Source organism: Falco peregrinus, chromosome 3, assembly GCF_023634155.1.
Source record: "Falco peregrinus isolate bFalPer1 chromosome 3, bFalPer1.pri, whole genome shotgun sequence".
Classification (NCBI taxonomy): domain Eukaryota; kingdom Metazoa; phylum Chordata; class Aves; order Falconiformes; family Falconidae; genus Falco; species Falco peregrinus.
In genome coordinates, this window is record NC_073723.1 from 75,741,115 (window position 1) to 75,769,101 (window position 27,987).

The 27,987-nt window shown below is 40.0% G+C and overlaps 1 protein-coding gene across 1 annotated transcript; it reads right to left on the minus strand.

Moving 5' to 3' along the window:
• Nucleotides 1-1,943: 1,943 nt before the first annotated feature.
• Nucleotides 1,944-27,986, minus strand: SLC6A19 (solute carrier family 6 member 19). The gene is made up of 12 exons (XM_005242872.4): nt 24,625-27,986; nt 16,734-16,874; nt 15,056-15,193; nt 13,588-13,769; nt 12,733-12,843; nt 11,839-11,951; nt 9,382-9,510; nt 7,754-7,910; nt 6,837-7,041; nt 6,121-6,280; nt 3,797-3,959; nt 1,944-2,587 (listed from the first exon to the last, which is right to left on the minus strand). The coding sequence occupies exons 1-12, from the start codon at nt 24,824-24,826 to the stop codon at nt 2,378-2,380; spliced, it is 1,911 nt and encodes a 636-aa protein (XP_005242929.1). The 5' UTR covers nt 24,827-27,986; the 3' UTR covers nt 1,944-2,377.
• Nucleotide 27,987: the final 1 nt, after the last annotated feature.

Genomic DNA, 27,987 nt, shown 5'->3' on the forward strand with positions numbered 1-27,987 from the left:
GTGTGACCAGCAGGTCAAGGCCGGTGATTCTCCCCCTCTACTCTGTTTTTTTGACACCCCCCCGGAGTACTGTGTTGAGCTCTGGTACCCCCAACATAACAACATGGACCTGTTGGAGTGAGTCCAGAGAAGGACCATGAAGATCAGAGAGCTGGAGCACCTCTGCTGTGAAATCAGGCTGAGAGAGTTGGGGTTGCTCAGCCTGGAGAAGAGAAGGCTCCAAGGAGACTTCATAGCAGCCTTCCAGTACCTAAAAAGGGCCTACAAGAAAGCTGGAGAAGGACTTTTTACAAGGGTATGTAGTGATAGCTTAAGGGATAATAGCTTTAACCTGAAAGAGGGCAGATTTAGATTAGATGTTAGGAATAAATTCTGTACTGTGAGGGTGGTGAGGCACTGGAACAGATTGTCCAGAGAGGCTGTGGGTGCCCCATCCCTGGAAGTGTTCAAGGCCAGGTTGGATGGGGCTTTGAGCAACCTGGTCTAGTGGAAGATGCCCCTGCTTGTGGTGGGGAGGGGTGGAACTAGGTGATCTCTAAGGTGCCTTCCAACCCAAATGATTCTATGATTAAGATTGATTTTTTTCCCAAAAAATTACTCAGAGAGAAATAAAAGCCCTTCTCTGCAGCTAAGCATACAAATATGTCAGGTTGCCGATCACCCAACCAGAAGCCAATTTCACATTTAGGCTGCACAAATCTCCCCAGGTAAGCACAGTTCATCTGCTTGCAGCTCTGCAAACATTCAGATCCATTGCTGGAGCAACTCAGCTTCCTAGTCCCTTATCAGGCTGTCTCACAGGGCATGCACGAGTCGGCACATGCAGCATGGTTTGGCAGCGCTCACAGAGCATCAGTGCTGCCAGGGCATCCACCACCATTGCTCCCACTGCTGCTGCACTTCAGATCAGGAGATGCCTTGTACTGTGCTGGAGCCATTCCGGTGACACACTGATTTCCATACAAGCCACCTGCAGCTGACCACTTCAAAGCCACTTTTACTCAATCTTGGTGGCTGAGCTTTTTCTCAGCAGGAAAATCTGATAAAAATTGTTTTTCCTGTTACAGTGTAACATCTTTAAATACTTGTAATAATTACTCACGTTCAAATAATAATAACAAATTTTGAGTTGGAATGCAAATGAATTTAATCATTCAAATGCACATACAATGCCTGGTACTTTACTCTCTATTTAGAGCAGATATACTAATCTAAAGACACACTTTAAAGTAGGTATACCCTAAATATCCCTGTTTCTTGTAAAAGAGTATTTTGATCTTATAATCACTCCTAATAGGAGTGTCAGAGTGTAAATTTGTCATAAAAGGTGGGTACAGGAAGAGCTGCAAAGTGATACAAGTGTGTTGCTCTCGTACACAGACAGTTGGACGAAAGGGACCACCTGTCCGGAGGGGACATCTACACTGTCTGCTTCTGGCATTCAGCCTGGGTGCTCTAACGGTGCCTCTTTTCCCTCTCCAGTGACCACAGAAGGAATGGGACTCCTAACTGAGCTCCTCTGGGTCACATGGAAGTTAAAAGTTTGAAATAGTTGTAACATAGGTGGGCGTGTGCATATGCGTGTGTGCGTGTGTGTGTATGTGAATTAGAGCTAGCCGCCTTGATTGTGACAGATGAGGGCAAGAAGCTCTGCACCACTTGGGTGCCGTGGATGCCCCATCAGCACAGACCTCCCAGGCAAGTGGCACACCCCCTGCTCATCACGGGTGCCAGGCAAAGCAGATTTTGCTATTTCCTGAACTGCTGCTGCCCCATTGCAAGATTATCTCTTCTGTCATCAGCAAAAGCAGTGTTATCTGCTGGGAACTTGGAAGTAAAAGGCAATTAACAAAATATCCAGAATTATAAGTTATTCAAACTGTTATTCTCATACTTTGAAATGTTTTTATTAAATATTTTAAACATCTGCATGAGACAAATAATATTGGCGACTTTGTGCAACACAGTGGCATGTAAAGTAAAAACAATTTAATGTGCAAGAGAAGTCAGTATTCAGTTACCCTTCATGTTGGCCACCCAACCAGAATGATTGCACATGGAAGAGTCACTTATGGCCTGTCAAGTGCAGTGCATCTCCAAACAGAACTGCAAGCCAGTTTCAGACAAGCTGGCCTCAAAAACAGGAGGATGAATGATTTGGCCTGGTGCCCTAATCACTTGCAAATGTGGCTGTTTTGCTTCCAGAATCCAAGCCATTAACTCTTTACAGTGCATTGCACTATTACGTAAACATATGTTTACCTGGAAACAACACATAGTTATCCTTTTATGAAAATAAAATTAACTCTGGATTCTTAAAAAAAATATTTTTACTTGTCTCACTGACAAAGCATTCTTCCACATTTTTTAAAGTGGTTTATGTTGAACACTTTAAGTTTCCATTAACAGAAGTCTCAGATGTGGAGGTCATAAGGCCTGTACGATCATGTTTTTTCTGCCAGCAATTTCTGATGGCTTTGTAGATGGCAAAGGCAGGGATGGCCAAACTAGGCACTCCGGAGAGGATTACAATAATAACATACACCCAACCGGGATATTCAGTCTTCTGTGTTTTGGGGAAGTTCTCCTGAAAGAGCAAACAATCAAGTTGCAGAAAGTCATGAGGAGCAAATACCTGGGAACATGCACACATTTGATAATTCAACAGATCAAAACCAGAGGCACAGCTAGCCACAATGGCACTATAATTTGCCTGCTCCGCAGCAGTTTCCAGTCCCAGCTGTTTTGGACTTATTTTTACTCAAAAGCGATGGGAAGAAGATGGTGTGAAAGAAGCAAAAGGCAGGAAGGGAGGCTGGTGGTGTTCCTGGCATGCTTCCCAGGCACAAAGGCGTGGGGGGTGGGGGGGGCTCACAGGCCACCAGGGCTTGGTGGTCAAACAGCCTTTGGGCAGGAGGGCTGAAGTCAAAGGGTGCAGGAGGGCTGAAACATTATTAAGAAGGAAGAGAGGTTGCCAAGGAAGAGAGAAGAAAGCAGTCCCATTTCCCTGCCTTCCTTTCCCTCCCTTTCTGCCTCTGTCTCATGAAAATAAAAAGCCATCTTTAGAAATTAAATGTGCTTGCAGGACTGTTTCTGCTTTAAGGGTGGCAACTAGTATAAGGCAACAAACAAAAAGCAGAGCTAGACTGTCAGGGAAGAGATGGGGTGATGGAGAAAATTATGGGACCCACATTTTTTCTAACATGCCCTTCTCTGTACCACATACAGCTGTCTATTCTGCAAGGGGAGGAAAGGAAAAGTAGGTAACTCATTGCTGCAATTATAATTTAAATCATGCTAATACATTTGGAAGAGGAAACAAGAAATCTGACTATCAATATTAATTATTATCAATTTCTTCTGTTAGTGAAGCTCTCCAGCACTACTGCAGTTCTGTGATTTAAAATGCACACAGAAACAAGTGCAATATCAAAATGGCTTCACAGATTTGGTCCTTTGTCAACACAGAAAGGTTGCGACACTTCCAGCTCTTCTATAATTCCTGCTGGGGAACTGACATCTGTTTCAGTCTTGCCTGACAACTGGAATATGCTTTGGTTTTGTTCCAGTTCAGAAAAGTTACTCAGGTGTTGCTATATACCAGCTGCAGGCATCACAGCTGAATTTAGGACTTATTTTTTAAGTGTTATTTTTTTTTTTATTACTTTATGTCTTGTAGTAAGCTTTCTACCAGAAAACTTTCAGGTGGGAGATGAATATGACTGGCTATGACTCTTAGATTAAAGAAGAATACATAAAATAAATCTAAATAAATATTTTGGTTCCATATACTTACATAGCTAGGATCCCAAATGCTGTAGAGCAGTTCTTCATTGACTTTCACCACAAAATAAAAGAAGAAGATAACTAACATAATGAGAGGACTGATAACTCTCCAGGTAACCTGCCAGAAAATATTGGGCTTGTGTCCAATCATGAATTCAATATCCTTGTTAAACCTAGAAAAAAACCCAGGAAGTTAAGGACAGTAAAAACTCATCAAGATCAAAGGGTGCCTGCTCAAAGGGTGCTCTATCCCTAGCTGTGCTTCCCAGGACTGTGCTAATGTCAACGTGAGATGAGGGTTGATAGCAACATCAAACTACTAAAAGTAGTTCAAATTAAGGCAGCTATTGTAGCAAGACAGAAGAATTTTTTTTGGAAATGAACTTTCTTCAAGCAGTTTGTGAAGCGTATACAAAAAGAGTCAGTGCTGGTGGACTTTCTCTATAACGAATTGCAGTATCGTTTCACAATTTTTTGGTAAGCAACTTAGAGTTGCATAAATTAAAAGGAATGAGACAGTATTAAAAAAGAGCAATAGCAAATGGAAGTAATTTAAAAAATTAGATTCTATGCATGTTGTTTGCTTCATTTGGATTTCTACCATTTTCCTCAGGTTGAGTACTGAAACAGTATTTAACTTTACACATTATTAAGAACACCTAAAAAGGCGTTATTTGGGTTATTCATGGAACATGCAGTGGACAATGGGGCAAAAATGTCTCGGTAAGAAGAAACAATCCCTGCATTCAGAGTGATACTCTCTGCATCAGTCATGAACTAATTTATGACCTCTACATATGATGCAGCACCATGTACATACACTTCTTAAAAAATACTTATTTTTTGGAAGGTTGGGGCCTCTATTGTTAGTCCTCTTGTCTGCCTTTCCTGCATATCCTATGGGGGTAGGTCTAAGGGGACTATTCAGTTGGTCCTACAGCTATGAACAACACACAGGATTAAGTTGAGTCTCAATTACTATGTAAATTTATTTTATTTTCACTCCTACATTCTAAGATCTAGGTATCATTCTTAAAATTATATGGAGCCTCATGTCCCAGCTGCAGAGCATGTCCAGGTATAGTTCATGTGAGTGTCATGAATAACATGTGGGTTCTCCTTCAAGCAGGAGCACCATCTTTTTACAAATGACCCTTTCTCAGAAAAAGGTCACAGATACTCATCTGGAGCAGATACCACCACCTTTGGGCAGGGGCTACAGCGATGTGTACTGGCCAGAAGCATGAAAGTTCAGTGTGAAGCTCTTTTCTGAATCAATTCCCACCCCTCTGTGGCCTCAGCCCATGTTTGTGTCCTGGGAATAATTTCAATTTGACTTTGTAAAGTGTTCTGAGATTTTAAAGGGAAGCAAAAGTGATCAACACAGACTTTTCTGTTCTTAACAAATTAAAATAAGCTGCCTTTCTCTAGGGCACTCCCTCTGCTCATCTAATTTACCTAAATTGATTTGTGCCTCCTCAGGTAATATAAAACTTTAAGTATGGGAAGATGGGCCACAAGGGCATTCACCCCCTGTCCAGGAGCAGCACAGCTGGAGGGTCTGTAGGTTCAAGCAAAACCTATGGCTAATTGAAGTCCCCGTGCTTTTTTCATAGTCCTCATGTATTAATTATGAAGAGAAAGATGGCAAAATTTGATTTATTACATCCCTAGAAAGGTGATAGGATAATTACTCACTGCTACAACTGATAAAGTCCTGAATCTATCAGATAAGAACGTATCTCGGTAGCCTTGGATTTGCATCCTGCTGTAAAACAGTATCTGCAGCCTGCCTGGAGATCCCTGCTTGGGACAATATCATTTAGCATTAACTTCAAACACTCCTGGGATATACCTCTGTTTTGAAGATTTATTGTAAATCTCACCGTATTTAAAATGTAAATGAGTTCTAGTGGCACTATGTAACTGCTGCAAATACGTATGTTCTGATGACTACTTTAAAAATAAATTATTTGCACTCATGTTATTATAGTCTAGGGCACTTGCTAATGCTTAATATTTTCTTGCAGTATCTTAGGGATGTGTTTATTTTAGCTGGTTGTTACAGAGCATTATCTACTATAATGTATTACTAAAGTGAAAACCTTTCATGTACAAATAAAAATCCCCACTGCACTCTTAGCAAGTATTTTCTCTTTTTGTTGAGAATCATTTTAGAAACTTAAGTCATATAAGCAACCCTAAACTACAGTTGCATAATTTCAGAGATTTCTGTAACAGAAATTCTATGCACTGATATGTAGCAAGATTGCAGCTATATAACTGATCAATTTATGCACTAGTTTCTAGTAATGTTTAACTTGTATTTCATACCTGTCTATTCCATAAATGTAGACGACTGAAAACATCTCAAAAAATGCAATTATTAACAAGGGAATAGAGCCAGCAAAACCGTCAAATAGAGCCAGCCAGTAATTACCAGACTTCAGCACAAAGATAAAAGCTAACAAGTAAGACCCCATACAAATGAGACCTGTGAAAAAAACAAAACAACAGCACATTTAGGCAAAGAAAGCAAAACAAAAATAAGTAAGATATTTTCCCAGTAGCTAGAAAGCTTTATAAGTAACTACTATATTTTTTGATGATATTCTGAGAAGGCCTGTTTTCATGCAGGTAAAATGTCAAAACTCTCCTAACATTGCACAGGTGGGAGATGTTGCAAACAAAATGGGAGAAGGCTGAGGAGACAGAACAGGTCTTCTTCCTCCTTGTCTGTGGGACAGTATTGCACCGAGGGAAATCCTGCCTGAGTGAAGGGCTTAGGTCCTTCAGCTTCCCAACAGAGGGGGTGATAATCATTGTGAGCAGGCTGACAGGCAAGTCATGGGTGAGCAGCTGTCTGCAGGCTCAGAGGGAACCTCACAGGAGCTGCTCTGTTGGGGGACATGAGAAAACCTTCAGTAGGTTATCTAGGAGCCTTAGGACCATGACAGATCTGAAAGTAGATGGGTGGTGCATTGATTTTTCAGCATACGAGTTATTCCCTGGGGAGGGGGAAGGTCACTTGTCTCTAAAAGAGCACTTACCAGTTACAAGTTCCTTAGGCACTTTAGGGGGTATAATTTTGAGATCTTGTAAAGGTACAAGCACACCTTCCATATTTCCAAACATAGATGACAAACCCAAGCAGAAGAGCATGATGAAGAAGAGAATGGACCACAAAGGTGAGACAGGCATTTTGGTGATAGCTTCAGTGAAGACAATAAAAGCTAGGCCAGTTCCTTCAACTCCCTGTGGAGGATTTCAGAAGCTCCAAAATTAGGCTCGGTAACATCATGCAGCACCTAAATTTACATTTGTATTCACTAGACTTGGTGTATGCTACACCATACCACAATACTTGGGCTTTTTGCTTCCACAAAGACCTCCTAATGCAACAACATATTTACTGCAATTATAATACAAATTCTATTTCATGGAATTTCATGGACACACATTTTCATCTGTAATTCACCACCCTTTTAACCAAAAAAACCCAAGGTGCACCCATTTAATTCTTCTTTTAACTTTATTTCACCCCAGGGTCAAGGTCCATTCTTTCTGTGCTGTGACGCACTCATGCTGATCAGGACAGGACTTCCTGCTGCTTCCTCACACTGGGAGTCTCTCCCCGGTCACCTTGTCCTACCACAGCTGCAGCCAGTGAGTTCCAGAGAAATACCTGCTGCTATTTTGCCAGCTATGTGAGGCCAGCCTAGAACACTTGTGTGTTTTGTTGCTAGTCTGATAGATTGCCAATACTTTTCAGAGGAATTAAACAGTTTCTCTCTTCAATATCAAAGTAATTCTTCAGTCCAAGAGCATTCTAAGCCAAGTGTAACATCAGTGGAAATATATAAAAAAAACCAACAACCTTAGAAGAAAAAGCATTAAGAAATTAAAAAGTTGCCATACATTCCTACCATAATTATGGTATCAATATGAGTCAGGGTGTTAAACTCACATCATTCAGGAAGGTTTCCAGATTACAGGATTCAAACTTCAGGCTTGCAAAAATCATTGGATCAGTAATGTTACATAGCTGCTGCATTTGTTCAAAGTTATCTTGGGTTACATTACCTTCCGGCAAATCAAATGCATTCATCAGAGTAAGAATATTTCTGAAAAAATGAAATGCAAGTAATCTGAAATTATTTATTTGTAAGCATCCTCAAGATTCATTTTCATCGTCAAGTTATTAAGAGCACAATGTCAAGATCAGATTTTGAAACTGGGAAGTCCAGCAGTTTTGTGCATGTACAAATCTTCCTTTCTTCTTCCAAGATGGGACCAATACTGTCTTCCATAGCACAGACGACAGCTAAATGGATGGACAGACAGCCTCGGGACCTGTGCAAAAGTTGGGTGCCCATCTTTGCACTACAGACCCGGCATCAGTTCCCAGACTGGGCAGCTTCTGGGAATGTGTAAGGTGTCTGCAAGTTATGTATCATGCACTTTTACAGCTGAATGTGGAGGAACTTGACTGGAACCCACAGGGTCTGGCAGCCCTGGTTAGGATGGAATCTGAATTTCTCTGGTGAAATTAGGTACCTCTGATGAGACCTAAGCATTTAAGTTCTCCAGGAGGCAACCTAAATACAGAGCTGACACAGGGACCAGGGAATATACATTCATTCCACATATCAGCTGAGTAGGCATTGATTATTGTGAATTCTGCATTGGGTATTTTTTGCAAAGTTTCTAAACAATTTTTCAGTGGTTGGTAGAGCTTCATCCAATGAATGAAAATGGGAAGAATTTAATGAATTAATTCAGGAGATTTCCCAACATAGCATGCAGAGTCACTAGCAGTACCTGAGATACCTACACTGTGATCCAGCTGTGGCCAGGACTCTCAGAACCCCCTGGTCATGGGGAGCTTTCTTAAAATGGGCAGTGCTTTCAGTGGCTCATTGCAAGTGATCTCCAAGGCAGAACTACATAGTTTGGCCAAGAACATCAGGAGACCTTTGAGGATTTGACATCAGCCATAGTAGACGTAGCAGCAGCCGCCTAATATCCTTTTCTGTTTTTTTAGAGTATGTGATGCAAGATCCAATTTTTCACAGAACTAGTTTTATTGAAACTTTTTCCCTATGCAGTGAAATAAATACATTTTTCAGAACATGGTGTTTCATACCCATTGTTGCAAATTAATTTTTCACATTTACCTCTAAAACTATATTCTAGCATATTTTAGTGAAACAAGATACCACAGACTGAATAAACCTTTGTGTAAATAGAAATTGTTACAACAAAAGCAGTTATATTCCAAATAACTGTTTCAAAAACCATTAAAATATGGAATATACTTTTCCTTATTACTTTTCAGAAAGATCGGGGAATAATGTAAAATACGGTTGCTTATGCAACATATATGTAGGAAATCAATTGGCTTAAACAATTATTACTTCCTAAGCAATTGACACCATGTGATTAGAATATTTTGAAGTAATGACTAGTCCAATACCATGTGGGTCAAGAGCTACAATTATTCAAATATGATAAATTTATTATCATCAGGCTAACAGAGCTGCCCCAGCCAAACACACCTGCATATTTTGTGGTTTTTTTTCCCCAATAACTTACTTGTCAAAACAGTCATCATATCTTTCTGTGGCTCTGAATCCGATGATGGAATATATGACAGTTGCTGCATAGATGGATGTGAAACCATTGATCACTGAGATAATCAGAGCATCTTTTTCACAGTTATTGCTGTAATTCAAAGAAAAGAAACAACAGATTTCAAACACATTCCCAAAGTAAGTACTAAACACTAGCTACAAAGACTAACAAAAAACTAGTCTACAGATGCATAGGTACATCAGTATACTCTCTAAGAGCATACAAGTACAGCTATTAAAGATGGTTTTAGTGAATTAAAACTTGGTGCCTTAAGCAATTTAACATCTATGGTCTTGGTTTGGGTTGAGTTTTTCCCTTCAAACGACCCTATTCATAAGGAATAACCACCTGAGTTGTTTCCACATCTGGATCATGGAAAGTAGAACATGAGGGGCAGAAAAATATGTCTCCTCCTTATTGTTCCTGGCATATGTGTGTGCAGACACACATTGCCATAGGCTGTATTTTAGCTGCTGGGGTATTCTGCTACAAGGTGAAAGTTTTAGGTCTGGATTCAGACAGTCGGAAAGGAAAAGTGAATAAAAGTTTCCATAGCACTTCTGTATGGTGAAATTGCAGGAGCCAAGAGCACTTGGGAACAGATTTGTTTGACTATTGGCCAAAAGATAGTTCAAAATGTCCTCAAGTTTTGGAAATTTGATGGACCATTTTGCTAATAAGGCCAGACAGAGAAGCTGTCCCTTGTGAAAGGTACAGTACTTTGTAGAGAATTCTCTGCTATGGGCACTTCTTGCCAGCATACCTGCGCTAAGATGAAAAAATTGCAGAGCCTGAAAGAGACATTCATCTGAGGGAGAAGATAAAGAATCAATATTAAATTAGTTAATGGTTTTATGAGAAGGCTGTAAAGCTGTTGATATCACAGTTCTCTTGAGCAAGAGAGGGCTATTGAGATTAAATGATGTTGTTATATTCAATTTTCTGACCTCTTTTGAGAGGGGAAGAAAGACAAACCTGCCCAGCCAAGACCTGTGACGCTGTGACCTTTCCTCATTTATAGCATTGCAAATAGGTCCCTGCTGGGCAGAGGGCACTGAATGGAAATTCCTTGCCATACTCTTGTGTATATGATTGTGTAAGATTCTCAATGATAGGCTTGATAAAAATACTCCTTCCTTTCAGAGAGCGTAAGATGCTCAAGCTCCTCCTTGTTACGAATGACTGAATCCCTGATGGCATTGAAGCCTCATGATATTTCCTGAGATATTTATACTTCAGATTAAACCATCTGAAAGCAGAGTGACTCACACCTGGCCCTGGCCCAGCTGGTGCTGGACTGCAGGTGGCCCAACATCAGTGTAACTGTGGAATTTCACACACAGACACACTTTTTTTTTTTTCTTTTTATATCTCCATGGGAATTCCATGACTTTCTGCAGTTTCCTGCTGAAGTCATGAATGACTGAGCATTGAAGGAACATGGTCTGGTGCCACAGGCCTGTGTGTTGGAAAAGCAGGAGGACAATGCTCTTTTTCTTTATGTCTTTTGGAAAGATGCAGAACACTCTCATCCCTGCCCCCCATGGTTATGGGACATTGACTTGGACCTGAAGCAGGGCTTTGTCACCTCACACCAAGACTCGCAGGCACCAAAAGTTACAGATGATCTTTTAAAAAACATCTGAAATCAGGAGTGGTGGCAAGGAACTACATCGGTGACTGAAATGTTGGTGTGGTGTGGCTGAATCTGAGCCATAACCGAAACACAGATTTCTGAATGCACAACCAAGCCAGATATCCAAAACTTAATTGGGAGACATTTATTGAAAATACTAGGTTCAGAGAATGACACACAGTTTGTCTTTCAAGAGGGCAGTGCTGAAGGGATGGCCAGCACCAAAGGCATTGGTGGTTGCTCCAGTATTTTGTGAGGGAGAGCATAGAATATAGCACTGTGCTGTAATTTGCAGACCAGGTCAGCCCCTGGGTGACAGGAGTTCACGCTCCATCTCTTCCCTGGCCCCAGTGCATATATAGAGAAAGGAACTGAATCTGAATTTCAAAACTCCTAGTTATATCTTCTCATCTCTAAGCTAAAGATTTAAACTGTGGTCTGCAAAATGTGTGTACCATCACCCAGCTCCAACAGTGCAAGAGATAAAGGGCATCACTGTGCATCAAGAGTTCCCACAAAGGAGGCTCCTGCTCATCAGCCGGTGGTGGGAGCTTGTCCCTTTCTTTCCAGCCTGCAACACATCTTTGTGCAGGAGGTCAGCCAGTGCTGGGACCTGAAATCTTGGCTCAGGAGAGCTAGGATCAGTCAGAGGAGATGTGCCTTACGTGGCTGAGGGGTTGGTGTCCCAATCCCAAGTAACATAGCAATAGGGAGAAAGTGGACATGTTTCATTTGAAAGAATGAAATATTCATATAAATTTGGCTTTTGACTGGCTACTCACTGAACAGAGTTGTAACTGGAGAATGAAATGAGGCCTCCAAAAGCCAGGGAGAAAGAGTAAAACACCTGAGCACCCGCATCCAGCCACGTCACTGGGTTAGCCAGCTCGGTAACCTGAGGCATCAGACATACAGCTTTCAGCATATGCAACATCGCTATTTAGACTGAATATAAGGGATTTAAAACAGTAATTAAACCAAGAACACTAACCATGTAGAACTCACTATTTTTGAAGAATGTCAACAAATAGGTCAATACTTTTGTCAAACTTAGCAGTTCCTCCCCCCCCAAAAAAAACCCACCTAAAAAACCCTATATGCAGGTTTTATGCAAATAGTTTGAAAATTGATAAACCAGTTACTTTCCATAGCTGACAGCTGCCATGCCGGTTTCCAGAAAAGGAGGTTATTATTTAGCGTTAATAATGAACATTCTGAGAGCTTCTCATGGAAAATGAAACCCCTTTTTATTTTGTTTAAAAATTGTTGTATAGTTAAACTACTTGCTTAGGTCTTTTGTCCATATAGCTGTGCTGATTAGATGGGTTCTACTCCCAACTGCACAACTTGTGCTTTAAAGTCAGACTTGTCCTTAACTAGAATACAGGAAAAGAAAGCAAGTCCCCTTATGGCAACCCCATTGTATTGCTCTGTGATGATCTTTCCATTTTCTGTAACAGATTTTGGTGTGGTGCAGGGAGAGAGACAGAGAATGTCTGTGTACATGTCTACTTTTACACTGATGCAAAGGATTCACCTCCCAGAATCAAGATTTTAAAGGTGCCTGAGGGACAGTTAGAAAAGCACCAATGGAGGGCACTAATTTTCAGTCGGTTGTTAATTACAGAGTGTGCTACATTGTGTTTCACTAAGGGACAAACCATGCAGTGACTTACGTTAGGGGTGAAGAGATACACAATTCCATTGGTTGATCCCTTCAGTGTCAAGCCACGGATGAGAAAAATGGTAAGCACAAGGTACGGAAGAGTTGATGTTACATACACGGCCTGCACAAGAAACATGCAAATAAACCACTTAAGTAAAACAGAACACTTGAATAAAAACAGCACCACAGGGAAGAAAAGGGGGGAATAAACAAGGTACTGTGACTAACAATAATGACAAGTTTCAAGTGAGTCACAATTAACAGACTACAGAAAAACTATGTTCAAGAGGAACAGTATGTGCCGTTTGATAATAACCACTTTTACAGTTACAGTGCTCTATTTAAGACAAATTGTCATGGTTGAAATTTTACTCAGATAATTCAAAAGCAGCATAAAAGATAATGTACACCCTGAGATCAGGCTGATGCAAGGATGGGCTTTTAGGGCTTCGCTGGGCAGCCAAACATTGGTCACTCTTTCAGAGAGATGAGGGCTAGCACAAACCCTCTTAAATCTGTACATGTATGTTTTGAAGAGAATGACCATAGGAAAAAGACAGAGTCCCTTGATCCTGCATTAAAGATCAATATTAATGTTAAGGTGGTAATACCTAAGGAATGCTTTACTAGGACCTATAAGGACAAGGAAGCCAAATTGCTCACAATAATCTCCACATAAATCAAATCAAATTCCATTCATTCGGTTTCCATCTTCAAAAAGCAGGCCCCGTGATGACACACCAAGCTTTAGACGTGCTTTTTTACTCAAGAAACCGGCAGTTTCTACAGTAAGATTAAGTCTGTATCAATAAGGAATCACAACGTCATAATTTATATAATCTCATAAAACTCCCAAATAGAGTACCTTTCCTGTTGTTTCGATGCCTCTGATTGTGCACACGTACAGTACACCCCATGCGCATGTCAGACATAACAAAAGCCACCACTGTATAGTGCCTGATTCATCAATGGAAGTGGAGATGTTTAATGTTTCTCTGTACCAGAAATAGTCTACAGGAGAGCTCTTGGCACACTCTTCTATGTAACCTGTAACCACAAAATGTTTGTCACTTGGTATTTTAATTTAGTTGAAAAAAAGGAAGTTAAATAATAAAATCCAGTGTTCTAAATTATACCCCCTAATGCCAATGAATTTCTTGTTGGCTTATTTCAGATTCTTGGAGGCTGGTTTCATGCAGAAACAAGTGATTTGAAAGACAATTTTTTACCAGGGGTTTTAATACAGAATTTTTATTTATTTCTATGAATTCAACCATGCATATAAAATCTTTGAAGCTCACTCAGAGACCTTTCGGTCTCTATAATTTTTCTTTTTTTTTCCTCCAAAAATGTGAGATTAGAAGCTTCTTGTGCCAGAGAAAGTGCAGAGGGATTTCTGAGCATAAATGTATGTATATTGCATGGAACACTTTTTCTTTTTAGTAGAAGAAAAAATGGTAAGGCAGATGTTTTTCAATAATTGTACACTTCCTACCTCATCTTAAAAAAAAAAAACCAAACTCAAACAACATTGGGTTTTCCGCGTGCATCCTGCTCTTTCTTGCCTGATAGAGCCTGCAGCCAAGCAACTCTTTTCCTCCCACAATCAGCAATACTTTGTCTTCCTCTGTTGTGGGGCATCGTTCAAGGTCTTGCCAGCTGAGGTTGGATTCTCAGCTCCCTGCAATGTGCTGACCTGTGCAGTATTCTGCCCTGTCCTGCCCTTATATGGGGCTTTTAATACTTATTCTGGGAGGTGAGGTGCAAAGCTCTCTGAAGAGCTGTTCACTGACCCATCAGAAAAACCTGCTTCATACAGTTTCATGCAGGACTGACTACGAAAAACAAAGCTGCTGTCACCAAGCAGTATCCAAGGAGCTATAGACTGTTGTCATATTGAAAGATACAGGTGTTTCCTATGGATTATGCTTTTCTCTTTTTTTTTCTTTTTTTCCCCCCCCTTCCTTTTCAATATGCTAACAGAAGGCTGTTGGTGATGAGATGGATGAAACACATTGTCTAAATCTGGAAAATGTTAATGTTTATGCTAGATTTTCACTACAAAGTGCAGAGAATATTCTGTATGTGAACACATCTATCAAAATCAGCCCTGAAGTTTCATATAAAAGGTCAAAGTTTGTCTCAAAGATTAAGTGTTGATCACATTTTATATAATGTGAATTTTTACAAAACACAAGTATCAAAATAGCATAAAGTTCCTGAAAGGACTGCCATGCCTTACTGTTGTTTTACAGAAAGAGGCTCAATTAGGCCAATTGCTAGAAACAGAAGAATGTGCTGTGGAACAAAATACAATATTTCATAACGTATACCTGTTCTGTTGTCATTGAGAGGACAGCTGCTCCAAGGCAGGGGCTCTTGGAAAGAGTTGAAGAAATACCACATTACCCAGGCAATAATAGTATTATAATATAAACCCACCAGGAAGGATACAAACATTGCTGCTATGCCTGAAAAAAATAAAATCAGAACAATTCAATGTAAGTTTCAATACTTTCATCTTCAAGACATATCAAAATATATAAGTATGAGCTCAACCTTTCCCCACTCTCCTCCTCACCTTAATTACAGGGATTATAGCCTTTCCCCTCTCCTCTATTTTGGATGTAGGTTAAATCACTGTAAATTTGTTACCTAAAGGTTGGCCAGCTGAGTCCTACATAGACTTACAGCCTAAAATTACTCTGGGACTGAAACTGAGACTCACATAGTAGACAACATTATGGGGGGACTAACTCCTTACAGACACCACACAATCCTGTTCACAGTCTTGCCAGCTGATATCTGCGGAGTTTGGGATGCTGGGTACATGTAAATCTCAACTGACTTGGGATTTTGCCTAAATGAGACCCAGACTGTCTTCCTCTTCCACAATATCACTGCAGAGGTCAGCAGAGGTGGTGGTGTATAGGATGGATGGGTGCCAGGAGGCACAATCTGTGAAAAGGTGCAGGATTCAAGGTGGTATCTCTCCTTCTTTGCTTGCTCCCAAGCAATCAACCTCTGGTGACTTCTCTGGTAGACAGTAAATGCTAATGATTAGCTCCTGAGGGCTCTTAGGTTCTGAAGAAGTTTGAAAAATTCCAGATGCAATGAACAAGTATCTTCTGTAACTGATTTACAGACGCAGTGGATGTCAACAATAGTCCTAACTGGCTGCATTTATTCCCTTTCAAGTCTTTGGTTATCATAGAATCACAGCATAGCTGAGATTGGAAAGGTCCTCTGAAGGTCATCTGGGCAAACCCCCTGCTCAAAGAAGGCCACCTAAAGCCAGTTGCCCAAGACCATGTCCAGGCAGATTTTGAATATCTCTATGAATGGAGACTCCACAACCTCCCTGGGCAACCTGTGCCAGAGTTTCTTCACCCTCACAGTGTTTCCTCATGTTCGGATGGCACCTCCTGTCTTTCCAGTGTGGTATCTGTGGAGTTTTTCATGCTGTGTGCATAATGCTGCTTTTACTACATTGTTAGATGGAGTGTTTGGATGCTTGGAAGTCTAGTCTAGATGTGAAGAAGTATTCACTGCAAAATACTGCCTCCATGGCTTTTGGCATGGTAGCTCTCTCAGATGTAAGGAAGTAACATTACATGAAGCTGAAGTCTGGTAGACCAGCTTAGGGAAAGATTCAGCTATTTATCCACAGAACAGTCACAGAACAAATTTTTGGCACACTTAAACATTCAACTTAATGGTAAAACCAGCCAATATTGATAATACAGAAAATACCTCTGAAGCCCCAAACTGGTCTCAAATTAGAGGAAGGTTTTAGCTAGACCTACATGGGAATGTGGACACAATATTGTTGTAGTGCCTCATCATGATTAGTTTGACCTATCAATGGAGTGTTAGTGAGAAGGGAAAAGTAATATATCCTGGAATTTCTTATGGCACATCGGAATAAAATCCTGAAGATTTGCTCTTCAGATTATCAGTTCAGAAACTTGTGCTTTCTCAGGTGGCTTTTTGCATCCTCTTCAGACTTACCAACCCCTTTCAGGGTAGGGTGGATAGAGCTCCAGACACCCACGCTGCCTTTCCTCAGCCTTTGGCCAATGGCAAACTCAAGATGAAGCAGGGGGATACCCTCCAGGACTAGCAAAATCAGGAAAGGGATCATGAAGGCTCCTGAAATGGATAAGGAAAAAGACCATTTCCCATCAGTGAAGTACTACAATAAAGCATAAACATTAGATTTGTGGACTTTTAACGTAGTGAGTGACTTGTAGGCCTGCTTGTGGAAACCGTTCTCCGGTTTCTGATCAGTGTTTCTGCCTGATTGCCCAAGTATGTAACTTCATTACATATGTGGTTTCAGGTAGGAATTCTTATTCTTTCCAAGTGACAAACAAAAATACTCCCAAGGTTAAATTTTGAAGAAGCCACCTTGGTATTACAAGAGGAGGTAAGGTGAAGGAAAGTTAATTACTTTCCTGGAATGACTTCCTTTGCGTTTTCTGCAAAAGATTATGGCTTTATTATAATCGGGAATCATGCAAATTATATGAAGGAGTTGAATGAACTAAGCAACATGCCTTGAAACATTAGGCAGGAGCCTGGGGCTGTCTGCATAAAGTAACCAATAACTTCCTGGCAGCTGTGTTCAACAGCTTTTATGTTTGAATAGATGAGATCTGAAGTTCAGGGTTCAAACCTTGTTAATTATGACAAAGCCGGTTAGTATAGGACAAGTTTTTTAAATTAATTTCTTCCTGAACAAAGTGTACCTGGGACGTGAGAGATAAGAGAGCACCACACTGGAATATCAAAGTGCAGAGTCAAATGCTTGAATATTGCTACATGTTATACATAATAACAATTATGGTTGTTGTTACAAAAAGTCTTTAACTTCCTAATGATAGGCAGTAAATAATCTTAGTGCATTAAAAAAGTGAAAAACAGTATGTGAATGGTTCAAGTTTGGGCATTTGCTGACTTTTTCCTCATGTACACAATGAAAATCAGTGAGTGAGTGAAAGAAGAAATTTGAAGAATGGAAACTATAGTTTTGAATCCAAGGCAGTCAAATGTTTTTTCAAAAAGCTGAACTGCATGCTTGTCTGCTTCATGGGTATCTTCTTGATGTTGTCTACACCAGTTGTAGAAACTACCATTACTGCAAAATTTTCACTTTCTGTGCACTTCAATAAAGTCTGCTAAAAACAATATTGTTGTATCAAGTGGCCACTATTATAATGAAGTTAGCAAACTATACTTTTTGCTTTCCACTCCTATGGAATTTGTGTAATGCTAGTTACTCACCTGTCTTTCACTGACATTTTTAACATTTGCTAATCAAAATCAGTCATTTTGAATACATGAGATGCTATTCAAAATGCTAAGCACTTTGAAAATGCACATGCCACACAGCAGGTTGAATGACTAATCACTGGTGCACCAGGAAATATATTTTTTGTTGACTGGCTGCTGAAATACAGCTACACCAGGAATGGTGATGTAATTCTCAGCTGCCTGTGCCCTGGCATCATTGTTGATGATGCAGAAGTCTTACCCAGCACTGGCAGAGGTTCTGGGCTTCATTGAAACTGCCTCACACTCAGTCACTGCAAGAAACTGACTCCCTCTGTCCTTTCAGTTCCTGGCATTTTTAAAGGTGTCTCCCATGTTGTCTGCATGGACTTGCTTAACTGTGCTGGAACATGGAGCGATGTGCACATAACGGCCCCTCTTCATCTGATTAGACATGCAGTGCATGCAGATTTGGCATCAAAGAATTTGTTCTTTACTGATATGACATCCTCTGTGAATAACACTTCTTTTAACTGTTTTATTCTTGCTTTCATAGAAAACAGGATTTTTGCAGTGTACATGATGCATGCCCCCTCGCTGTCGAGAGCTGTCCCCCTACTTCTGATGGCTTCCTCCCTACATGGGAGGGTCAGTGGGACAAGCTCCACACACAGGGCCTCTGGCCGTTCACAGAGACAGCTATGTGTCACTGCATGGAGCTGCAAGCAGACAGGAATATGTTGTGTGCTCCAACCTCATGCCAGGCTGGCACAATTTCCCCCCTCGCACTCTGTCCAGGAGCTCTCATGAGGGTAAGATGAGATAAGGACAAGATAGTTGTGTTTATGCTAAAAAGTTTCAGTTCCAGAGCATTCTCTCTGTTTTAAGCCCAAGACAGCTCCTGAGTCTGAAACCTGGCCCTACGGAGTTTGTACAGCTGCTCTATCTGGAGATTTTCTTTTTACCACCCCTTTGGGATGCCAGATAGGTCTCTTCTGTACCACAAACTCGTTTCTCTGTGGTAAAGCCCTTCCTCAGCAATGGTAGTAATTAAGTCCAGAAGATGAATCTGTACAGCTACGTGATCCAAATACTCTTAATTTTTGTGCTCAGGGTAAGTCCTTGTCACCCTTTGAAACTCAACTTGCAGTGATTTTAAATCATCTCTTGAAATTTAAGAATGGACTGGCAGTTAGTTATGCTAAGGTGCATTGCTTAACCGTCTTTGCTGCTAATGGAGACATGTAACTTTTTTTTTTCATCAGGTCACAGTAAGATCACTTAGCGACATGATTAGGAATTCCTTCTCCCCCACCCCCCCCCGGTCAAAGATCTTGTTGCATAAAAAAATACACAGTCTTTATAGTCCTTTTGATCTATGACCACCTGTTTCTTAACATACCTGTCAAAGAAAATTTTTTTTTTTTGGTAATTACCATCTCTGTTAGCAGAAGGGAGGGAAGATCAGGCTGTTTCCTATGAAGCATTAAAAGCATTTCCTTTAGAAAGCATTCAAAGGTAGTCTCAGCTTTTTGCCTTCAGTAGAAAGGAGTCTGATTGATATTCTGATTTGGACTCCATTTTTTCTATACTTGAAACATTCTTGTAAACCTTAAATGTGCACCTCCACTCACACAGCTCTAGCAGCCTGGGTAGACATCATGCCTCAACCTCCAAAGACAGCGAGATTCAGCAACAGCACTGTCCCTACACCATAAGCCTTCCTGTTGCCAGCACAGTGCACCAAATTTTGCACCAAAGTGCAAAAAAGACTCTCAGAATTGAACCATCTTCTGTGGGTGACATGCCATGAGTGCTCTATCAACCTCAGAGTATTTCCTGAGGTTTCAAGATACTTTACAGAAGTCCCCTTATTAAGATGTCGCAAAAGAAGTCTTTCAGCACGCCACATCTTTGACAGAGCAGTCAGGTAAGGGGACTCCATGACCTTGTGCAGCCACAAAAAGAGGAAAGGATGATCTTCGTGGAGCCATCTATCACATGAAAATGGTGTGCTGCCCAACTGTGTGCTCACAGCTCCCTGGCTTCCTTGCTACCTTGGAATTACTGGGAAATAAATTTCAGGTTCTGGGATGGACACAAATGGGGAAGGTGGGTATCTGTTCACCCCTTTTGTCATCCCAGACATAAGTACATGGTGCATGTACACACCTGCAGTACAGAATTTATATCCCTAAGCAAACAGATAAAACTAAAATCTCTAGTTTGAAGGGCTAGGTGTTATGGTAGCTCTGATGAGTTAAAAATGCAGGGTGTGCCATGTCAGAACTGGACAAATAAATAAAGCTACCAATATTAGTTGTAGGAATATTTGTATATTTTCAAGAGAAATAAAACTGCAGTTCTCAAGTATGTATGTCACTTTTTGCTCTTTCTTGGGTTCTTCTCTTTCCAGGGTTCAATTGTAACAGCCAGCTCAGAAGTCTGACTCTGCTTTATTTTCCGTTTCTCTCAATATCTCCCCAACCTTTCTGAAAGAAGCTACAAGTGATAACAACTCTGAAAAGCTGCTATATGGGACATTAAAAAAAATAAATCAATGCTTTTTAAGCTGTCACTATTTTATAAACCTAGCAAATAAGTCAATAATCTGAAAATAAATGCTGTATAGATGTATATAAACAACGAGTAATCTTCCAGTCTGAAAACCTTACAGCTGAGATACTAGATTCTTATCCCGTTTTGGTACTGTATTTCAAAACACGTAATTGATTTGGACACCTGTAGATATTACTCTCTCTTTAATCTAAGAGTTTCAAATGTGAAAATGAAAAAAAAAAAAAAAAAAGGCTTTCAAATAACTCCTCATAAAGGGAAGACAGGTAGACTTCAGATGGAGATGTTTTTCTATACTGTCATATCCTTAGACCTCTACTGTAGTGAGGGTACCAGTACCAGCGAGGAACTGCTGATGTTTTACTGTCACTTCATTCAGTGTGGCACACACAGAAATAAAAAAGCTTTCCCTCACGCAGTGGCAAGGTTTACTGCAGACATACGCGAGCTGTAGACTTAGACTTTTTTTTTTAATCAGTGGTTTAAACATTAAATATATGTCCTCTTTTTTATAATACTCAACAGGGACGAAACAAAAATGTTTAACCATTGATTAAATGGGATATTGCTCAATAAAGATTAAACAAAATCTATGTGTAATGTCAGAGATAGCTATCAAATGAAAGGAAATTTCAATCTCATTAAACTGTTGAAAGCATGGAGGCAAACACTGTAGCTTTTACACTGTGTGTATATTGAAATCTTGTTCACCTGTGGTAATGATGTATTTTACAACTTCTAAGACATTAAAAAGGTAAAATGTGATTTACTCCATTAAATTTTACTGGGGTAAATATTCAATTTTTAAAAATATAAAGTCACAGTCTATGACAACAAAATAAGTAAATTATGCAACCACCCATTTCTTTTTGTATATCACAATGTTAAAACACTATCGTCGTGTTGTGTGTAGGAAGAAGCAGCTCTCATATAATTTTAGATTTAGGTTCAAAGATCTGAAAATCAGAGTTATCTATATACTCAGTATTCCTGACTACCTTCACCACAGTCGATTTGCAGAGGAAAAATCCACCTTCCTTGAAGTCCAAGTACTACAAGGGTAAATTTTATACTTCACAGTAGTCTGTTTATGTTTCATGAGGGATATAAAATGTGCAAGCACTGATTCACAAAGTAGGTGAACATCCAGCCTCATTTGGGAGCGCCCTTGCTGAAATACCTACACCCTTGCTACCAGACCTCACTCGTACTAAATGACTCCAAATGTTCATCCATATAATTCATATTTCAAAAAGAAAGAAGTTAAGATAGCAAGTCAGCCCTCAGAAATTAGAAATTATTTTCATAAGGTAGTCTATACAACCTTGATTCTGCATGCACCTTATGAGACAACCTCTAATTATATGATCACATAGGACTTTTTCTTATCCCCTGCAGATACCTGCTGTGTGGTAAATAGCTGCATTTTTGTCTATCTTTTAATGCATGGCCATAATCCACCACCTTATCCAAAGTGAGCTTTATGGGTCTATAAAATAATCATGCCAGGGACAGACTTAGGAGCAGCATAATCCCCATCTCCAATGAAAAAGAGCAGCAGCAGGGATTCCTGCTGCTCTGCATCCAGGATTCAGTGAAGACATACCTTGAAGACACAAAGGGTGAAGGCATACATATTCCAGAGTAAAGGCACTGGACAGACCAAGCGAAAATGGAGCTTTGTCAGTGCACTCATGATTGTGGTGTATGCTTTGTGTTAGTTAACTTGGAAGAAGGTGCATGATGTTGCAGTTTGCCCCTACTCTGTTACAGAGGCACATCTGTGTCCCTGACCTGGTCACACAAAAGCAAAGATAAATGAATCATATTGGCCATCATGCTGAGTGGCAAAGAGTAAGGCAAAATGTGTCCAAAATATCTAGTAAATACGCATTTCCAACAGGAGGTAGCTCAAGCCAGACTTAAAAGCATTTGTGCAATCCAAAGCGATGCAGATTGCTGCATCTATTGGGCGTTTGCTGTGCTGTGAGCATGGCTGAATGGGAAACAGGGAAGCAGAAGCCAGAAAATTGCATGAGGTAGAAAATGTCTCGGCACCAAAATATCTTCAGAAATAGAACTTCAAGATCTGTTTTTACAATACAGATAGTCACATGTTCAAATTCAAAGCCATCCATCCAAACAACAGCCAGAGCCGTTTTTGTTTTCTAACTGAAGGGAGAAGCTGGAGAATAGGCACTGCATTGAGAGGATGGCAGTCGTGGCAGGAGATGGATTAAGCCCTACCAGAAGAGGCTGAGGTTCACGGTACAGCAGGGAAGGGAGAAGGATCAGACAACAGCTCTCCACCTTCACATGTGATGAAGTTGAGAAGTCTTTTCTAAGAAGCCATGGGAAGGCATTGCTGCCCACTTTTATGTATTGCCTCACAGCATTGCATAGGAACTGACAGAGAAAGTAGCAAGCCTGGCTACAGGGACACATATCTGTACAGTAGCTCTAAGCCCAGAGCCAGCCACCTAATTTCTTTACTATGTGCTGCCTTTCACCTTCTGCCTAAAATTTGACTGAGAGAGTCTTGGGGAAGCATGGGGAAGCAAGAAGCCGGGGATAACTGGTGTTAGTGTTCCTGAGCAAGGACAAGCCACAAGTTGATAAGAAAGAAAAATAACTGCTGCCACAGGATAAATTAAAACAGTACTGACGCACACACAAAAGCAATTGATAATTCTTCACTGACATCAGTCAAAAAACCATGATCCATACTGAGTTCTTTGGATCTGTTGGATGTTTATTTTTCAGCTGCATTTCATATGGTTAGAACATGAGGGAAAGGAAAGATAGACAGAAAAGCAGGAAAGTGCCAATGAAACAACCCTGGCAAAGAAGGCATGGACACTTTCTAAGTAGAAGAACCTGAAAAGCCAATGAGTACCATGAATTCTAGAGATATCCATCCACTTTTTCAAATTAAAATTGTTACACATGGAAAGGGGGTTAGTGCCTTGTAACTTTTTTTGTTGCAAGAGTTGGCTGTGCTGCAAATGACCTTCAATTTGAGCTGCAAACTCTAAACACCAGCCCATGTTAGAAAAATCTTAATGTTAAAGGTGTCTCTTCTTGTAACTGAGTCATCTGTTGTTCAACACCCCTGAGTTTGTACCAGCAGCTCCCCAGAGAGCCTTCCTTGGTCCCTACTCTAACTAGGTAGAGGAGTTTTTAACATCTTACTGTGTACATTTAATAAAAATTACTCTGAAATACTGTTTCTTAAGCCAAAAATTTTCTTTCAAGATCAAACATCACAAAGGAACAAACACTTTTTACACATATGGCAGAGTGAAATGCAGATAAAAAGTAGGCAGTGAGCAGAAAAGACTGTCAGAAAATGAGGAATTTATGTTGTCATATAATATTTAAACAATGGATCAGCTCAAGATCATCTTTAAAAACAAAATGCAAAACAATGAAAAATTTTTAGTGTGGTCCTGCAGTCCTAACCTGAACCCTAAGGAGTCACAGGAAATCATATGCTAAATAGCATACATTTGGATTTTAAATGACATAATAACACTAGCTTCTAAAAACATATTCTTAACATTAACTACTTTCACGCTATTACTCCTATTAATAATTACACATGCATGGATCCTACAGCTGATGCACAGTTTAGTCCAAAACCAATGAAAACCCTATAATGAAAAGATCATTTGGGATTGTGATCAGAATCACACTCCCAAGAAGTTTACGAATATTTTTAAATATACATTATATATATGTATGCATGCAAAGTAACATCAGTTTTAGATTGAGAAAATATGCTATGTACATGACAGTGCAAGACTGATTTGATCAGTCCCACATCCCGAAATGAAAACAGTCCCTTCCTTTTCTTCCATCACTAACATGACTTCAGTGGGTGCTCATAACCTGTGAAAAAACCTTCTCCGTTAAGACGGTCTTCTAGAGATGAACATCGCTATTCTTATAGGAACTGACCAGTTCTAAGCATATGCTATTATTTGTTTCCCAAAAGAGAGATTAAACTTAGTTTATAGCCAAAGTTAGTTAAGATATATTAAAGACATACCTCCTCCATGGCTCTGACAGAGATACGGAAACCGCCACACATTTCCTAAACCCACACAAAACCCTACACACGTCAGCATATACTGAGCCTTGTTATCCCATTTTGGTCTGGAGTCTGCCTCTTCTTTCTCAAGGACCTCAAGTTCTGCATGGGAAGGTATCCTGTCCTCCAGGCCAGGATTGGGCAACTGTAGCTTCACCATATTTTAGTTCCCGAGTGAAAACGCTGCCCCAGTGAGGAGATAACGAAACAGGCAGCTAGTTAGAAATCTGTGCAAAAAGAGATCATTTATTTGCTGTCTTCAGCTATATATAGTGAACCTTTGGCACTAAACTTGAAAGTGCAGGCTTGTGGTAAAAAGAAGTGTCAGCAAATCATTCGATTGACCAAGTCAGCTCTGACACTTATTAATGCTTTATCTGTCAAGGTTTTATGGAACAGTCTGTTCATCTAGTAGAAGACATTGATTTCAGCTAATGTAATTCAGGAGATAATTTGGCTATAAACTGTAATCGCCTATAAGGTTATGAAACACCCCTTGCCACTCCCCTGTTTAAACTCACTTAAATACATATATAGCCCTAGCAAATACGGAGTAAAAAGATTCCACTGGCCACAGACTGAATACAGAGGTTTCATACTATTTATCAGGAAGATAAACTGCTTGTGAATCACCATCACATTCAGTTTCCCATAGTGTATGCTTACAGAATTGCATGTTCCCTGTTAATTGCCAAAACATGTTCTTCCGTCTCTGTAAGAGATCCTACCCTACTAAATGCTCTGACAAAAAAGATGAAGAATGAAAGGGATTATAAAATCTGACCTTTAAAATCATAAGCATAATCTGCTTACCCTAACACCTCTAATCATTATAGAACAAGGTCTGAAGACTATAACAACTTTCTTGTAAACGGGCTTGAAATCAAAGGTCCCTTCATCTTTTCTATGACCCTATGATGCACTGGTCAAAAATAAAAAAGATACACTGGTTAACAAATATCACAGATACTACTCACATCCTCATTCTTTCAGTACAAATCATAACAAGACTGTGCCATCTGTATCTCAGTGTTATCAAAAGATAAGTACTCGCCACTGAAAACTAGAAATAAAATCTAACACAGTGTGTGTTGTAGGAAAGAATTTTGTCAGCTCATTGCATGCAATGATACAGGGTGGTCAAAACAAAGAATTAAAAGGGATCTTGTAAGTCTAGCCCCTGCAAAAGGTGAACCTATCACAGCATCCCTTTGCAACCTTATTGTGTCAATTCAAAATTGGGGTTTAGGTACTCCCTATTTCTAAAAGGCTAGTCTAGATTTTCAGTCCTCTTATACCCCGAGAAGGCTGTTCATTATCTTTTGAGTTGAAAAGTTGCAGAAGAAGTCTTCATCCTTGATGTGGACAACTGTATATTGTAGCCCAGGTGGATTTTCCCTGTGCCTTGTAATCAGGTATTAGTATTTCTCTAATTTGACTTGAAATATCTCTATCAGTTTGCCTAGTGATAGCACTTGCCTTTTTCATGTCCCTGTCAGTTCTATTGACGAGCTGTCTCCTAATTAACCACTGGATCAACACCTTTCCCCTCTTTTAGTGGTTACAACTAAGGACTTCCTGGCTTGCAGCAGAACTTCTTTCTGTAAGTTACCAAAAGCATGTTTTAAACTTCACCCAGTTTCTGATACTCCAGTATATTGAGCTACTCAGTTCTTCCAGGATGATACATGTTCAGCATTCACAATACTTCGGAGATTGCATCATGAGTATTTCGCTAACATGCTACTACTTTTTGTCCTTGGTCATTAGTAGAAGAATGGCAAAAGACTGTTCCTAAACTGATCCTTGAGGAACTGCATTAGTAACCTCACCTTAGACATCATTTCTACTGTCAGCACAGCTTATCATCACCATCAGATCTTTACTTAGATTTTGTTCATGTTATATCTCCTATTTAGCTTGGCTAATACATCCAGTGGTGGACAAGCGGCCGCTGGTCTATGAGGGTCCAAAAAGACTATATTTACTGTACTTTCCTTATCTAGAAAAATCAGTTTTCACTTTTAAGTGGCAATAGAGAACTTCCAAATTGCGGCTCTTCGACTTCTAATTTAACAAAAAGACTTTGACCTATTGGTCAATAGCAAGAAACTGTACGGTCCAGGAGCTCACAACTAATCTGAGTTATTATTCTGCCTCCTGAACTGTAGGAAGATAATCCCAGTATTCATGCTGTAGGGAATATGAGGCAGTAATAAAGACCAGACAGAAGACACAGAAGAAAACCCAACATCCTCCCCATAATATTTCTACATTCCCTGACTTGTAGGCTTTAGTTCTAAATCTTTGCGAAGTCATACGTACAACCTCTTTCAATAACTGAATCAGATTGTGATTACATACTGTCCACACAACATATCTTACAGCTACAATCTAATGTCTGTGTAGTCAGAAATCTTTGACAATCCAGATTCTGTGTAGAATTTATTGAACCTAAAATAGCATCTTTTTCTTTAAGCATAGTGCAAGCTGACATGGAAGGAATGAATGTAGCTTCCTTTAGGAATCAGATTGTATGAAGGCAAAATGAGAGGATATGAAATAAATTCACACTTGTATTAGGGTGATCTGAAAAATTCCAAGTTTCATGTGCAAGCAGTTTCTATCAAGATCCAAAAATACATTCCAGATAGCTTTCTACTGAATAAATCCGAAATGTCTTTCTGGAGAAGTTTCTCTTACTTCAGTAATGCCAGGTTCCAGTGGTTGTTATCTGTCAGTTGTTAAATATTTGCAGAAGCAAATATGCTGGTATAGCATCTAGCTCAAATTTCCTTATCGGTGTAATTGCATGGCTAATGATCTTGGAAGGCGTAGCGTCTTTTTCTGAAGGACCTGCGGTAGCCATGGCACCAGCTTGACCATGACCCACAGTCGCACGCAGGGGTTGTCTACATTGCCACCCTGTGGATTTGAACGCACAGGCTGGGGCTGCTCTGCGGTGGCCACAGTCACTTGCTTGTCCAACAGAGCCCCTTTCCTTCGCTCCGACGAGGTGAACTTCCCCTTCAAGTAACACAAGGCTTAGGTTTGGCACATCCCACAGGGTTTGGTAAAATTCATAAATCTGGATGAAATCAATCCTTTCACAATATAGGCTGCCAAACAAGACATGTTTTGCAAACCGCTAATTATAAATCACGGAGAAAATTGATCTTACATTTAGATTGCATTACTTGTGTTAAAGCATTTCGAATGACAAATTTGTCTTTTTGTCTGCTACCCCCATATTTTTAATGTATTGTTTTTTCAAAAAGTTAAAAGAGACCATACAAAAAAAGTAAGCCAACTTGTCCATAT

Excerpts from the sequence above, each read along its gene's own strand:
- SLC6A19 (XM_005242872.4), bottom strand. The coding sequence starts at position 24,826 with ATGGTGAAGCTACAGTTGCCCAATCCTGGCCTGGAGGACAGGATACCT. Across the intron at positions 13,770-15,055 it reads TCTCAATGACAACAGAACAG|GTTACATAGAAGAGTGTGCC; the intron begins GTATACGTTATG and ends TTGTGGTTACAG. Across the intron at positions 9,511-11,838 it reads TCCAGTTACAACTCTGTTCA|CAATAACTGTGAAAAAGATG; the intron begins GTGAGTAGCCAG and ends TTTGAATTACAG.